Here is a 16,875-nt window from a genome sequence, read left to right on the forward strand (position 1 = left end):
TCAGCAGTTACCGCGCCTTCCTTCATAAATTAGACCAAAAGAAATGCAACAACCAAAACTTACCTTTGATGCATCTGAAAGATCGGGGCGCGACTCCTTCCCCGTAGCTGTGACAATGCTTCGCAAGACGTGAATATAAGATGCCATGCGCACACTGAGATTTCGAGCGGTCTGCCTTGAAACTTCACCTCCGCTGGCATAGTAGTCCTACGTAGCCCTCGGCTACAGCGTCTCCCCGGGTTAGCCGAGCGCATGCACCGCATTGCATCTTTTTTCTTTTTTCTTTTAGCTGGGGAGTGTGGTGATTGGGACAGCCAGGGCAAAACCAGCCGGTGCGCGCCAATCTCGGAGACCGTTAGGCTACACGCACATCGACATCCCGGCAGTGCCGCCAGATGGCGCACTCTGTCCAGAAAGATGCGCGGGGAAGGAGTATGGTAGCCGGATGACGTATTTCTTACCGTTCGCACGCACCCGCCCACAATGCATTGTGAACCGACCCGCATGCTTCGCGGCGCCGGGGCTAGATGACGCGGAGTGTTCTCAGCGAAGCGCCAAGGAGCCTCATACATAGTTATTTCGGACGCGCCCGCTGCGGTACCTTAGCGGCTATAGTGTTGGCAAGACGTTGCGGCATCGAATCGCGGCCACGGCTGGCGTACTTTGATTGGGGCGAAATGGAAAACGCCCATGTGTCGTATATTGGCGGCACGTTAATGATCTTTATGTGGCTGCAATTAGTCCGATGTCCCCCCTTACGCCGTGCTTCATAACCAAATCGTGATTTTCGCATGCAAAACGCCAGAATTCATTCAGTATTGTTTCGGCGGTAGCAATACGTTGGGTCACAATATTGATTCAACCTTCAAGCATTACCGACGACAGCCATCGTGACATGAGTTCTGCAGTAATTTTTGCTTCAGAAGAGTCTCTCTCTCTCTCTCTATATATATATATATATATATATATATATATATATATATATAAAGCAAGCTCGTTTAATGGGAACCGGAAGTTGCTGCGTGAAAAAGGCAGTCATTATCGCTTACAAATATATATATATATATGTATATATATATATATATATATATATATATATATATATATATATATATATATATATATATATATATATATATATATATATATATATGTGTAAGCGATAATGACTGCCTTTTTGACGAAGCAACTTCCGGTTCCCATTAAACGAGCTTGCTTTCGCAATGGTGGCTTTGGCCTTTCATGTGCGATACCATTAAATTATGCATCATTGCCCATTTCGTTAAATCAGTTTTTTTCCGGTTTCGATGCGATGTAGGCCCCCAAAGTCGCGCCACAATGCCGTCTGTGAGCTCGCGTTGCTTGTGCCAGAGCGAGGTCAGCGCATGACAACGCTCCGCTATGGTGCTCACGATGATCGCGATGATGACGCTTAAGATGCACTCTAAAACATCCCATGCTGACCCTCACACTAAGTTGTAAGTTTCTACTTTACGCGCAAGTGAATGAGGCGTGAGTCACGTTGAAGCACCACGTGACCAAAAATAAGTGTGACATGCCTTCACGTAAGCGTAAGGACAAGAGTGCGGGCCATGTTTCGCTCTTCTGCGGGTGTGAGCGAGCCGCGCCCGCTTAAGAAACGCAAATCACACGCTTAACATTCCGCCGAGCGCACGCGGAACTCTTCCATCACGCATATACAAATTCTAACAGGAAAGCCGTCATACTGTGTGTTTCAGCGAACATGTTCATAGGATATTAAAGATTGCCTGTGGCAGATGGCACAATTCTAGTTCATGGGCTGGTCTACTCGAAAAGGCGGACATTACTTGCACGAAAAATTAAAATTAATAGTCACCTAATTGCATTATTCCTTAATCGGCAGCTTTGAAACCGAAAAAGAATGCATGTTTTTAAGAAAATAAGTGCATTATTTTGCCGTATAAGTAAAGGCGAATATTGATTTATTTTACAGAATCAGGGTGCGCAGATTTGATTCAAGGCTAGGCTGATGAAGGACCCTCAACCAGTGGCCATGGTATGAAAAGCCAACATCGCTACAGAAGTGCACATTCTAGGGATTACCGTGAAGAAAACGTAGTCACAGCCTCGTGTGAAAACCAACCGGTCAGTTATTTAAGTTGCGTTTTATGCCACGTTATATATAAAAACGCAACTTCTTGAAGTACCTAAGCAAATGTTACTGAAGGTTCTTTTCGCTCTGTTGCCATGAGCTATTTATCGATATGTTCATAATTATAAAATAGTTTTTATGATATTTTTCATATATGAATCATTTATAAGTTATCAAGCCAGGGACAAAGAACCAGATATCGTGGGCACAAAGAAGATTAAAGAATTCGTTCGCCGCGTTGCGAATTTTATCAAACACATATAATGACTTAGCTTTCGCAGCGGCTTAAAATATTTTAGCTCTGTAAGTTTTGTTTTTCGTCATCAACGTGTCATTGTATTCTGTTCTCGGGAAATGACTACTATGAATAACAAGGTTTATCCAAGGAAGACATATTTTTGTCGTATTTGTGTGGCTGCTTATAATATTCACGTGTCTTAGGAAAAGTCGCACGTGAAAACTAATTTGATCAGGCATTTTCCACCAACAATCAGGAAAATAGTCCAACAACATGAGGATTCCAATGAGGAAAATGCTCTCTTACCTCCTATCCTGCGCACAGCGCCGCAGAGTATGCTTGATATGGTATTCATTCTTTTGTGCAAGGAGATACCGATGGGCTTGTTTGCGTTTTACATTCCTTGGCGTCGTTGAAGTGTGCCAGGGCTTAGCAAAGCCACTTCTTAGTAGATTAGTTTCCCTGTCACCGGCAGGAGTGTCTTGCGCAGTCTCTTTGTAGCATATTCAGCTTCTACTTCGCCGGCCCGCTGCTGTCATTGCGGCCTGTTCTGTCGCAATCTTCGGCGAAGCAGAAATTAAAGAAGAGGACTGCGAATATCTTGGTGAGCGAAGATCGTTTTGGAGAAGCGACTCAAGCCGACAAGGGCCCCTGTACCCTTCCGAGCATGCGAGAAGGGGGAGGGGAAAGTAGCAGTCGGATTACATATGGTCAGCTCACACAAGGCATCCACCTCAAGTACATAAGAGCACAACGGGCATCTTCTTGTAGAATGTCCGCGACGCAACGCACACAGACAACGCTTAGCATGTGGTTTAGTGGCATTAGATTGCATGCCCTTCGGCTTCAAGAAAATCAAAGGTCATTGGCCAACATACTTATTTGAAAGACGAGCGTTACTGACCCTTCAAAGTTTTCTAGAAGCGAGCAGCATTTTTGGAAACTATCGAGTAGAGTGTTCGAATGTCACAATCGCATTCTATGTGGTTTCTTTTTTGTTTTTTTTTGGACCTGACTTTCGCCAATTCAGTGCCTGGTTTTATGTACCTTCCTATAAACGTAATCCGTGCTTTCGTATGTGCCCTGATTTCAGTCTCTAGTTAAGTGAACGGACTTTATATTTACTTTATTGCACATGTGTGGATGGACTTTGTGTTCCTGTTTCTGAGTTTACTTTCAGTTTCATCGTGGCATTAGTGGACTTATATGGCTGAACTTTGTGTTTTTATAATTTGGAGTTGACTTTCAGTTATAGTGTGGTACTAGCGTGCTTATGTGACTGGAGTTTGTGTAATTATGATTTCAATATTTTTTACTGTGATGTTTTTTAATCTCTATGTGAAAAGGGGTAGCGGGTGCCAACTGAAGGCGACAACATCTCTTAAATACCATATAGTAATAATAATGGGACCTATAAGCCACATTTCTGTAAAAAGCTATAGAAAGAGTTAAGAGTGGTGTAGGTACGTTTTGTACGTTTAACTACAGCGTCCCTTGCAGCGAATTCCACACCATGTTTGATTTACGAGTAGTTCAAGTAATTTCAAAGTTCACCACGATGGTCAGAAAAAACTGGTTGCTTTGTTTCCAGACACTGTTCCATGACAATAGATGAACAAAGCGCAGCCTGCGGGAAACAGTGCAGTAATGCATTTGAAATGCGACACCAAAATGTCTTGACACGTGCCGCCTTCGCCACAAGGCCACAACCTTCACTACCACTCCAATCATTCAAAGAATAAAATTTCCGCGACGACGAATGCAGGGGCAGAGATCCCTGTGTGAATCACCGAAGTTGCAACTCAAGCTCATGAGCTCCCCCCCCCCTCTCTCTCTCTATCTTAATGTATTTGTTATTAAAGAATTTCACATAGAGCCGCGAGTGAATTGGGCTGCCCTGATGGTAAACGCTTTTTTGAAAGTATGCCGAGTTACCTGCAGCTGAATTTTACATTGTGCTTTGAATACTGTTACTCCGCAGCAAAACTGTTCCCTTTAGCTGCCAGATTTTCCACGAAATTGTAAGTCGGTTTCCTAAAGCACTTGTAGGAAATCCTCTCGCCCCTATATTTAACTTCTCGCGGTAACTTCTTGTGAACTGATTCTTTTTCTAATGTTCTACTGTTCAAAGATTCTTACTATTTTGACATCATACTCGACTACAAAGAGCTGTCCATCTTATTTTATGCAGGATGGGCGCCTGGACAAATATTTATGTTCTCACTTAAAGTTCACTTCGTTGAACGCATGATAATTGGCGAATTCTGACGTGACCACGATCATTTCGTAGACGTGGCAACTTTAGGTGCGAAATGCTCACGTCCATGATTCCTCTCACGGTTCGTCTTCCTTTTTTTTCTCCAGATGTATGTCTAATATTTTTAAATTGAAATACGTCGTGAGTATTTCAGTCGTTAAACACTTCAGCCTCTGCACAGCATTGACGTAGTTGATTTACGCGCAAAGCCTTTTGTGTATTGTCGATGAGAGTCGAATCGTATCGAATCGCGACCAATGGCGGCACTATTGTGTACCATCGTCCCTACCGCGTCTCCTTAGCCGAGCACCAAATCGTGGAGGAGAACGTCGCCGACATGCTCAAAGGTACATCATATGTTCTTCCGCAAGTTCTACATAATCATCCGTCGTTTTAGTAGAAAAAGGAAGATGAATCGGCAGGCTTTTGTGTTGACTGCCACGCGCTAAATAAGATCACGTCCAAGTATGTCTATCCGATGCCGCGTATCGATGACGCGATGGATTCTTTGCAAGGGGCGCCATATTTCTCCAGCCTAGGTCTTCGTTCCGGCTATTGGCAGATTCCACTGCACGAGGCTGGCCAAAAAAAAAAAAGACCGCCTTTTCTTCTCCTGATGGCCATTAGGAGTTCAACGTAATGCATTTAGACTTATGCAATGGTCCCGCCACAATTGAAATAATGATTAACACTGTTTTTGCGGCCTAAAGTGAGAAACCTGGATATGCTACCACGATGATATTGTCGCCTTTTCGTCGACTTTCTCCGACCATTTACAGCGCCTCGACAAGGTGCTCACTTGCCTTGGAAATGTTGTTCAATTAAACACCGAAAAATGCCGTTTCGCCAGCATAACGATTAAAGTTATTTGTCATCTTGTTAACAAATGCGGTATTCAACCTGATCCAGATAAGATTCCCGCATTTCTCAACTTTTCACCTACTTCGTACAAAAGAACTCCATAGCTTCCTCGGTCTTGCCTCATACTTCCGACGCTTCATCAATAAATTTACTACTATTGCCGCGCCTCTCGATGGAGTTCTTTCCAGTGCCAGTTCCTTCCGGTGGTGCGATCGCGGCGAAACCCCTTTTCAGGAACTTTTTCTTGGCTGCGGTCAACATCCAGCCTCAGCCTGCTATGTTTCTTGTCTGGCCCTGTCAACACTTCGCCATTCATTGGGGATCAGTTTGTGTGCTCCCTTTAACAACATTGCCACCGTGCGAGCCAAAAAGTCCCTAAGAGTCGGCATGATGCCACTCACCCTGTCGTTTTCTACCGCTTTAGCGACAATGTACCGCTTTCGCCCCCCTGTGCGAATGCTTGCGTGGTTTATTTGACAAGCTCCAGTCTCGGTACGTTGGCCCCTACAAAAACAGAGTAGACCTCCCCAGTCAACTACTGCGTTACACCTGTTCATACAACGAATGACTGACCCTGCGACGGGACAGCGATCGTGCATGTTTGCCGCCTCAAGCCCTACCATCGGCGTATCGGCGTTGAACGCTGGCTTAACTTGCAGCCAGGCCGGCCGCAACTGTCTAGGGACGCAATTAGTGTAAGCAATTTATTATGGACGTTATCATCTACCTGTGCGCTAGCACGTGCATATATATATGTGTGTGTGTGTATGTGTGTGTGTGTATGTGCGTGTGCGTTCGCTTGGGAAACAGCGCTCTGTCTGCAGCGCTCATCTCCCCTTTCTGATTGGGAATTTCCGCACTGGCTATCTAATATGCCTAGCCACTGATTGCAACCTTCGTATTTCTCTTTCTACAGGAACGAGCAAATGTTTCTTATTCAATCCGACATCCGACGGTCGCTGTTCGCAAATATTCTTGAAACACACCTATTTATTATGCTTCATATGTGCACGTTCGGTTTGCAATCATGTACAGGAAATAAAGGCGAAATCATCTTGTGGAAACACTGCCATTCACTTCAAGGCGCTTTGCGGCTGTCAGTGGGGGCTCTTGCCGCTCTTAGCCCGCGCCACCATGTCCCGGATGCGTTGTAGGGCTTCGGAAGCAACCTCGTCGTACTCGGGGAAGGCCTTCTTGAAACGCTGGTAGTACTCCTTGAGCTGGGGGAACTTGTCCAGGCCCTCGTACTCCGAGCCCTGCGGAGGAACGCAAATCGTTGTCGTGAGTTGTAAACGTAGACTTCGACAGCTGTTTGCGGATAACCATTCTCAGCACTTTGCAAAAATAAGCCAGTTCTGTGGTAACCACAGCAACCATGAAAAACAAAACAGAAACCGTATGCGTTCGACACCATTAGCAAGAGCGATGTGTGTACGAGCGCTGCATGCCTTGGAACAGAGGCGAATTAGCGAGTCGCACGTAATTTTGGTCCTCAATGCGGTCCGCTTGTATGGAATTGGTAGTGGCAGATGTCCATCATTGATTAAGCTGAATACTTATTGCTTGGAGTAGGTCCCCGTGCACTTTGAGTGCGGTCACAATGGCCATGTCTCCAATGAGGTGCTCCTCTAGAGGTGACGTCACGCACAAGTGGAGACGTTCTCTGGATTGACCAATTGAAATTGCGGCCTCAGCTTTGGTTTGTTAGTGAAAGTTCAGTCAGATGATCGTGATTATATAGTCTGGACATAGGATGCATCTTCCTTTGCATTCTAGACGAAATCTACGCTTAATTGTATCACCGATAGAAAAGAAGGGTGTTTCCGGTATGACAAAATGATTTCAACTGGTTGTTATATTAGCTGTATCTTTCTTGACTTGTAGCCACAAGGGTAAATATTGCATGCATATTGAATGCATATCCATATTGCATATGAAATTAATATTATGTGAAGGAACACTTGAATAAATCGCCACAGGTATCTAAAGCATTGTAAATCAAGAACAAACACACAGAACACGCAAAGCGTTTGAAAGTGGCACTGGCTGCGCATAAGAAAGTCCTTTTCCTGAAAAAGACAGAAGGTATAATCACATCCCTTTAGAGGCATTACATTGCTTGTAATCAAAACGTCCACACGCGGAAATACAGCGAATAATTAATCGCCACCACATACGACGCTCCAGGGTACTGGGCTGATTTCTACATATTCGGCGGGCAGAAATGGTTTTCCAGAAGCCCCGCGGGTAGCAGCGGCTTTGTCAGGCAAAGAAATCAACGATGATGACAAAAGTGAATAAGGCCACCGCTCGCCATCTAGGAGGCACGGCATGCAGTTTCATTTTTCTTTTTTTGCCTTCCTCCTCGATCATAGCTCGACGACGTGTCCACGGCACTGTGTTTTTGCCTGGTAGTTAAGTGCCGAATTTCCTCGGCCACTGGAGCCAGGCACAGAACAAGAACAAAACGAAACTGTGCTGTTGAGTTTATATTTTCAGCGCGTCCAGGCTCCTGTATTAACAAATATTGTGCAGAACGGAGACGCAAAGATTGCCCCCGTATAACAGATCAGGCAGCCGATGCTTATGAAACGCGGGTGATCTTGCTTGGATTCCGCTTTAAAGAAATGATATAGCTTAGGCCGTGCAAAGGACGTTTTGGTTTAGTGCAGTTTCACTGCTTCCCGTCTAACATATAGTGACACGAGATAATTCTAACAAAGCTGACCCTTTATGCAAGTTGTGATTTTTTATATTTTACTTTTGGCTGAAGACAAACATTTCGATTGCACTTAACAGTAACCTATTTGCACGTAAATAGCGTGACCGGAAATATTACGGGAGAAAGGGCTTTCCTTCACACACAAAAAAAATTTACAAAAATATGTATATGTTTTCAGGTTTAACGAACCGAAATATAACGCGAAGCGCATGTTCAGGCTAAAAATGTCAAAACACAGAACTCGTGTTGTATCTTCTGAAATACGGTCATTTTTGTGGACTTGGAAAGTTCGGAATAATTTTACGCCGAGTGATACCTAAGGCTGAAGTACGCATGAAGGTTAGGATCAAGACTAACACTCGGGGGCGGGGGGAAGCAAGGTATCCGGTGTTCAAGTACCTGGATAGGATGTGCGACCGCCATCTGCAGTAATACACCGATGGCTGTGTTGAAAAAGAGAATGAAGCTAATGGAGCCCGTTACGTGATCCCTGTGCTCAATGTCACACTGGCTGCGAAATTTGACCACTTCATGGCTTCTACAGCATGGGAAAGTGTCACCATTCAATGAGCCTTGCGGAAACTGTAGCTCAGCCAGCCACAGAATGCTGTTCTGGTTAAAAACAGCAAGGCTGCGCTGCGACTAATACAGCTTGGGTTTCCCTTTACAACTATAGCCAGCGTAGGTTGCATGCTATTAAATAATTGCAAAACATTGGTTTTACCATCGTTTTCCTGAGGCTTCCTTCACGTGTTGGCATAGCACGTAACTACCCGGCTGAAAGTATTGCGCTGGAAGCATTGCAATTCCGGCCAACGAAAAAGGCTCCTCAGGAAACAGAGTCGTGAAGCGGGGTAAATTAACTTGGTTCCGTCTGGGGCCGTCTCCGCCGAACCAACCTTGTGTGTCTAAGGGACTTCAGAGATCGGAAGTAGCTTTCATTTATCGTACCCGCACAGCGTAAGCGCGAACTCCAGCTTGGCGGTGCGTGCATTGTCAAGCTCTTGGTGATATTTTCCATTACTAACTGGAGTGCCCGGAATTTGACGCAGAAAGATAGAATGTTATTAGATGGATTGAAGCGGGGCAAGATGACTCCGCATACAAGCGAAATTAAGTGACATTTTGTTCTAGTAAGGACACTGGATATGTAAGAGAGAAAGAGAGAGAAAGAGAGAGAGAGGTGCTTGGACTGCTTCTATGTTCCTTTGTGACACAGGGTTTGAGTGTCAGCGGTGAGGCGTCGGTCCCCGTGGAACGGATGACGTGCAATTATTTCCGCTGCCTGTGAAGTTCTTTGTGCTACCAAGTGCTATTATCTTACTTAGTTGGAAAGGGATCGCGTTAGGACGTTACCATGCTTTATCAGTGGCACTCAGGGCAGAGTACTTGCAGCTAACTTTTGCGAAGGTAAGTCTGCAGCAAGCAACAGCCCTTCTCCTTCTCCTACAGTGCCGGAACGTTGGATACTACGCGTGCAGAGCATTGCTTTCCCGAGTCAGAAAAGGTGACACACCAACGGGCGTTCGTTCATCATATCTTTTGCAGCACCCCTCACGTGACATAAAATGGGGCTTTCTTGCGCTTGAGTTACAGAGCGCGCTGATCCGTTATGCCACGCAATCTAGAAAGGGTTGGTCGTATCGGTGGTTTCTGGTTGCTCAAATTATGAGGGAAAGATGTGTTTTTCTTTTTGCTTTGCGCCGCAAGGTCATGCTTGAAGCATTTGATTTCTACTTTTTACAGGAAATGTAGTTAAGAAAATGTCTCGCTATCACAGAAGCAAGCTGCCACGGCGACGTCGACTCGTGTCGACCTTTTCGGTAACTAGAAGTACTGATGAATATTAATTGAATGTTACGAAGTGTCTCATTGAAATAGACGAAAACGAAACGCAGTCTTGATGCAAAATTGGAAATAAATTGCTCTACGCGGTACTATTATATGCTCACAATTCTCGCACGCCAACTAAAGTAAGCATTGCAGGATATTGCACGTGCTACAAGACTTACGAACAGGTGTTCCTCACTAAAAATCCTATGTTACGAAGCCGCTTTAAAACGCGAGCTGGGCTGCACTTATGAGCGCGAACTAAAAGGTAATACGAAGGGTCTGAGATGACGTAATTCACGAGGTTTAACTTGTTCTACTTATTCTCTATGCAACGATAATAATCTTAATGCCTTAAACTTCAAAGCACCACTCCTATAGAGAGAGTGGGAAGCCAACTAGCAATAGTACTCTGAAGAGTACATCATACGCACGAGATTAAAGTAAAGAAGGAAAAAATAAATGGAAGCCACGATGCATCACGCCACATACGGAAATTCAAGACCTGTATTTGACAATGACTCCAGGTCTACTTTGCAAACCTGGCAAACTTTTCTAAACAAGTGCAAGAAAGCGCAACGCCCCACCCACCTCAATCGCTACTCCAAGAGTACAGGCCAGTCCGATGTCCGGCAAGGTCACGTGGTCGCCGCAGAGGAACTTTTTGTCTCCCAGCAGCGTGACGGTGGTGGCTAGGGCCTTATCGTACGCCTCCTTCAGGTCGGCGGTCGGTTCCTGACCCTTGAACCACTTTGGCCGCTGCGGCGATCAGACAAGGAGGAAACCGACAGTGAGAAAAAGAAAACCAAAACCAGATAAATCAGATAACGGGCCTTCTTGCAGTTCTCGTTGCTGGCGTAGTCGTTTGAAACGTCGTCGAGGTACTAAACGCGCTTTATTTAGACACGACCGGCGCACGCTTTTACCTTATCTCTGGGCACTCTCCTGCGGAGCCAACGTCCGGCACAGATGTTGAAAACGCGTCTACGTCTGGTGAACAAATATTTTGCTTAGGCTTTTGTTAAACCTCCTGGATTGAAGCTATCGCGCAATTTCTATGTCCCGCTCCTACACTAGAGAGATATAGCTCAGCGAGCCAGCAGGCCCAGTGGGCCAGCGTACACGCCACTGCGCATATATAAGAAAGTGGATGGGGAAATGGCGCCGCGGTAGCTCAACTGGTAGAGCATCGCACGCGAAATGCGAAGGTTGTGGGATCGTTCACCACCTGCAGCAAGTTGTTTTTTCATCCACTTTCATTTCCGTTAAGTTAGAGTTTCTTTATTTCATTTATTAAGCACAAATAATTTCCCCTATGTTGTGCTTGGTGCGTTTGTTGGCTTCTTATGATATGACGACCATGATATATATTATATATATATATATATATATATATATATATATATATATATATATAGAAATGGTCCACTCTGCCACTCTACTTCTGTAAGAAGTGATGTCTACCCATGGCATGTAATCCATTCATTCGACTTTCACACTTATTCTAAGGTGAAGTAACGCTTCCATTTGCCGAATGCAATGGTACCCGCTTCAATCAATCATTTTACACTCAGGAGAATTTATGGTATTCACAATCATTCGCACAGAAAAGTTGCAGGTTGCAATGCTTGTCTACCAAGTCGTTGCGCAAAGACTCTCGGTCAACGCGGAAAGGGCCACAGCGCACACACAAATAAATTAAACCGGCGTCTTTTACATATAGGATGCAGCAGTCAAGCGCTTGCATGTTCTACTTCGGTTGTCCGGTACCGCCAGTTCCCTTTACTTACACATTCAATGAGCTGGGAATCATTGCAAATAAAAAGCACAGTGCAAGAACCACGCTCGTTTTTTTAATGCTCTCAACATGACTTCTCCTGTTCACGCGCCCATTGTGATTCTGGCTCTTCAAAAACGTTCGCACTGTTCTAGCAACAAAAACATTCAAAAAACGAGACTCTGAACGAGTTTCTTGACCTTTAACGGTTATGAGAAAATGTGCTCGAGTCGGTCGACCTCAGCGCGCTTGTTTCTATACGCGTCGCAAGGAAAAGGAGACTGCATTCAGCTGTGTGCGCCATTTCTCATACGCTTCACTCTTCAACCCCCTGTCCTGTCTCCGCACGAACATAATAAAAAGAAAGAAAGGGAAGGCAGTGATATTGAGGAGCTGGCGGACAAAATTCTACGACTGCTCGCTAAGGCAGTAATGACGTCGACGTGGCTGTTCTACAGAAGAAATAACTTTGACGACACGCTTTACCTGTTTCTCGCCCAAAACACTTACCCAATCAGAGCTCAAGGCAAGGCTTAAAAGAAGGCAATCGCGTACACACCATCAACTCCACGGAAAACTGATAGACAAGTGGTTCTTTATGAACAAAGGAAACCTTTGCACTTTCTTCTGGAAGAGCGACCAGCAACTTGTTAATGTTAGTTCATTACCATGCTTTGCTGCCGTCTACCTTCGCATTCACAGAAATACTGTCTACACCAGCAAATAACGAAAAATCCATGAGTGTTAGCGCTTGTTCGTTACATGCAATAGATGATGAGAAATTACCATTGCAGTTCTGTTGGAACGGGGACCTTTTCTGCGTTAAACCAAGACTCAAATAACCATTCCTTGGCACATGTCAATAGCAAATAACGAAAAATCCATGAGTGTTAGCGCTTGTTCGTTACATGCAATAGATGATGAGAAATTACCATTGCAGTTCTGTTGGAACGGGGACCTTTTCTGCGTTAAACCAAGACTCAAATAACCATTCCTTGGCACATGTCGACCGGGTGACTAAAAGCATCTGGGAGGCTTAACGAACGCGGGAGATGGAATTCGCGCGGCTCTGTTGCAAGCAGCTGTCCGCAGTGCAGCGAATTCCTGTATGTCCGATGACCCGGCCGTAACTTCATGAATAGCTTTCTTTAAAAGAGCTAGAACTTGAAGGCTAAAACTATAGGGCCAGAAGATAACTTATGCATACTGACGAAAGGAAAATAGTGAGAAAGACAGAACTGGTCCGATAAAGAATAAATCTAGTTATTTGGGCGTGGTGCTGGGGAGGATGAATCACAGCGTTCCTGCGACTGATGATTATGAAACATCGTGGATGTCTTTAAAGACGAGCACGTTGAGCGTTAATCAGGTCCGAGTACGCAAAATAAAGAAACGAGACCGTACCAGAGTTCTTCGTTTTTCGCACTGTTGCTCATACAAATTATCCTCCAGTATATATGCTCATTTTTGAAGGCCGAGCTTCCCGCCTATTCGAGCGGTAAAGTACAGGACACATAACGTGTCACCAGAAATAAGGAGCACCGACTCTTTGTGGCGTACCCGTGCATTTAGAGCTTATAATATGTTCTACAACGAAATAAGGCACCAACCCACTGACCAACAACATCTCTGACCGCCAGTTTTTTTTCGGAGAGATTCGTGTTTGTCTCCGGAGTCGTGTTCAGTCCCTTCTTCTGAAGGTTTGCACCGTATGAAAGGCAGTTTTTTCCCGCAAAAGTTAGCTGCTAAGGCCCCAACGGTGTCTCTGCCAAACCTTCTATCAAGCCGAAGGAGCCAACAGTGCACTCACGAAATAGGCCATCTGCGCTGGCAACATTGTGCCAGACTCGAAGAACAGCATCCTGTTGACGGTCGCTCGCTTCTGCACATCCTTCGGGTACAGTGAGGATTCTGGTGCGTACTTCTCCACCAAATACATGCCAATGGCACGGCTGAAAAAGTCAAACATCGGGAACTATATTATAGGTTAAAGAAATTTGATATGTTGTCATTAAAAAAGAATAGTTTTGCGTTTTTATACAAGCAAGTTGATAAGAAACGCGAAAATGCTGACTAAATTGTCATCGCAAGCAATCGGGGTCAAGGGGAATGCGCACAACTGCTATGAAGCAACAGCCCGGTGAGCCGAGAAAAAGCGGAATTCACGCCAAAGTTGTCCATCATAAAACATCTGTTTGGCCGTACCTGTTTCTTTGCTCGATGTTACGAATAATGTTAGGCTACATAAACTACGTAACACGGAGTCCCCGTTCGCTAAGCGCTCGTCGTCGTCTCTTCTGTGTCCGCTCTGCCCGGCTTCGCGCTCCAACACTTTACAGAAAAGCAACTAGGCCTAACCCCCACCCTTCTATAAAATGGAGCGTCCAGCACACTCGCTCAGCCTCCCCAACCCAGATTACCGCTCTCCTTCAACCCTATATATATTCTTATGACCAATGATGGTATTAATATGTTCCTTCTTAACACAGAGGCTGTGTTACGCACAGCCTCTGCGCGTAACAGTTGGCGAAATTTGCGATCGTCCGAAATGCGAAGCGAAGCGACTTCACAGCTTACCTTTCCCATAGAACAAAACCATTGTCGTTGAGTGTGGGGACGGTGTGCTGGGGGTTCAACTGAAACAGAACGAAAGTATTTTGTTAATAAAGGTTTTCTATGTAACCGATGTTAATCGCTCGAAGCCTCCTGCTAATATTATGAGGCCTCAATGAGAGCAAACGCCAATTTAATTTCGATTTCAAAATGCAGTTTAGAGAAAGTTTGTCGGCTAGCCATAACAATTGAGATTACTAAGAATGATGCCTAGCAAACTAGCTTTGGAAAATATTCTTAAGCTTTCATTGTGACTTGGGTACTGTAGCTTTATTACTGAATAATGCCCAATGTATACTTGACTTGCGACGGCTTGGAGCGAAGAAGGAAGAGAAAGAATAAACGCGAGCATGCCTATTTTTTTATGTTGCATATGTAATTTTTTACAAACCAGTAAGTGCACTCTAAGTTTAAAAGATCAAATTTCCTGGCCAGGGGATTTACATAATCTTATTTAATAGGAATGGATGCGCGCTTGAAAAAAGAGAGGCCAGACAACGCCTGCAAATTGTTATTGGAGTAAACACGTAGCAATATCGACTCCGATATAATCGCCGCCACAGGCGAACAGCAATGTATGCAAGTTACGCAACGAGTGATACGCAAACGAATGCTGCCCGCAATGTTTCGAGAGATTTCTTTTCCGTATTTGTGAGTACATGCGCAAAACATCGATCGTTGCAAAATCGGCAAAGCATTGATACCCAACATAATATGGGCTCAAAGCAGTGCAGTCGTGTTGGCACCGAAAGGACGAAGAGCCTTCACGGCATTGTTTAAGATCAGTGTAGTCGAGCGTGCGCAGCAACTAAATTTTCTGATAAAGAGATAAATACATCGAGGAACTTGCTCAAATGCATTATTGTTATTTGCACAAATTGATTGGTATGTTTCCCCCACTCCTTTCTGTAGTGCCTCCGGGCCATGAAAGTAAATAATAAATAAATAAATAAATAAATAAATAAATAAATAAATAAATAAATAAATAAATAAATGAATAAATAAATAAACAGTTGTCCGAATCGGACATGGTTGACTTTTGTTCTGGAAGCCCCAACGATAGTAAATAATGTGGCGTATATAACTGCCTGTTTGAAGCAGTCTAAAAAAACCCGAGGCTTTTATCTGTTAAGAATAAAATATTTCCTGACATACTCTTTACTGGTTCTAGAAAAGATTGAAAATACATTTTCAGTTGATCTTTCTCTTTGCAGATTGTACAACTGGTTCTCACGAAACTTCCGAAAATATGGTTATTCTCATTTCTGTTCTTCAGTCGTACACTACCACGCGTTGCTGCTATTGATGGTACCGAGCATTCCACCCAACGGTCACAAATCTTCATCGGCCCATCGTATCCGATATTATAGTGGCTATAGTTTAACCTTGTCACTATTCGTCTCTCTTGTCCCTCGCAGTAATCGGCTAACAGCGCCGCGCAAGCGCCATAACAGTTTGATTATTTGACGAACACTTCGCATTAGCATGGCGAAAATTCGCTAGCATCTCCCCCATATACATTTCTCCTCGAAAGCTACACCACACGCCGGCTGCATATCACAGGCTGCAGCATCCCGATTTGAATTGGCTCACCTTGACAAATTCAGGGTTCAGCTGCTCCTTGGCCATGAGGTTAAGGTCGTGCAGCGTGAGCTCGACGCCCACCTTCTTGGCCACGACCCTGACGAACGTGCAGGGCGGGCTCCCCGTGGCGTTGTACAGTTCCACGGCCATCGTTTTCTTCGCTACGGTTCTTCGCTGTCACGCTCTGTGTGCTTGCCTCGTTCAGTCTCCCCGCGGTTTCCTTTCTAATGCCGACGGCCCGTGAAGCCGCTGCAATATATAGTAACTTCCTTATCACCACGTTCGTTCTTTCTTGCGTGTCGGCTTTGGTTCGCGATAGGAGGAACTGCACTTTGTTCAGGATGCACTTCTTTTTTTCTCGTCGTCCGATAAAGGGCGACGCCTACCTCCTCTGTTAGGTTTACGTGTAAGTGCGACTGTGAGTAACGTTTCCGCCGCTCAGTAACGCACCCCTTCTATCTCGAGCGTTCAAGAGCCGATAAAGCCAAGAAGAATGAAAAATGAACGTGGCACGGCGTCAATAGTCACGAGTGCATAGAGTCACATTGGGGTAGGTTCTGGAAGTTTCCTTTGTTTCAGCCGAGCGTAGACAACGTCAATGAGATAACAACGTTATGATAGTGAGCCACCGGTCGCGTGATGGGTAACTAACAACTGCAATAACCCAGAACACGTAGCAGAGCATACTGTGACTCAGCTATTGTTGGACTTGTAGAATAGTTTGACAAAACAAGTCTAGAGTTTCGCCCTAAGAATGCAAGAGGCAGATATGGGGACAGTGTCCGCATGCACTGGCAGTCGTATGATTCTATAAAGACAGCCATAACTACACATATGCAATAAGTTCGTCGCGGTGGCA

At 44.8% G+C, this 16,875-nt stretch overlaps 1 protein-coding gene across 1 annotated transcript; it reads right to left on the bottom strand.

Annotated features, from left to right (window-relative positions):
- Positions 1-6,460: 6,460 nt before the first annotated feature.
- On the bottom strand, positions 6,461-16,256 carry LOC126525231 (glutathione S-transferase 1-1-like). Its single transcript, XM_050173265.3, has 5 exons — positions 16,026-16,256; positions 14,397-14,455; positions 13,630-13,771; positions 10,634-10,801; positions 6,461-6,746 (listed from the first exon to the last, which is right to left on the bottom strand). Exons 1-5 carry the CDS (start codon positions 16,164-16,166, stop codon positions 6,588-6,590), a joined length of 669 nt encoding a protein of 222 aa, XP_050029222.2. The 5' UTR covers positions 16,167-16,256; the 3' UTR covers positions 6,461-6,587.
- Positions 16,257-16,875: the final 619 nt, after the last annotated feature.

The sequence above is a fragment of the Dermacentor andersoni genome, chromosome 3 (assembly GCF_023375885.2).
Source record: "Dermacentor andersoni chromosome 3, qqDerAnde1_hic_scaffold, whole genome shotgun sequence".
Lineage (NCBI taxonomy): Eukaryota > Metazoa > Arthropoda > Arachnida > Ixodida > Ixodidae > Dermacentor > Dermacentor andersoni.

What these genes read in the sequence shown, in the direction of transcription:
- LOC126525231 (XM_050173265.3), bottom strand. Translation starts at nt 16,166, where the DNA reads ATGGCCGTGGAACTGTACAACGCCACGGGGAGCCCGCCCTGCACGTTC. An exon ending in TGAACCCTGAATTTGTCAAG is followed by an intron (nt 14,456 to 16,025) that starts GTGAGCCAATTC and finishes GTTCTGTTTCAG; the next exon opens with TTGAACCCCCAGCACACCGT. An exon ending in CAGCGCAGATGGCCTATTTC is followed by an intron (nt 10,802 to 13,629) that starts GTGAGTGCACTG and finishes TGATCGCCGCAG; the next exon opens with CGGCCAAAGTGGTTCAAGGG.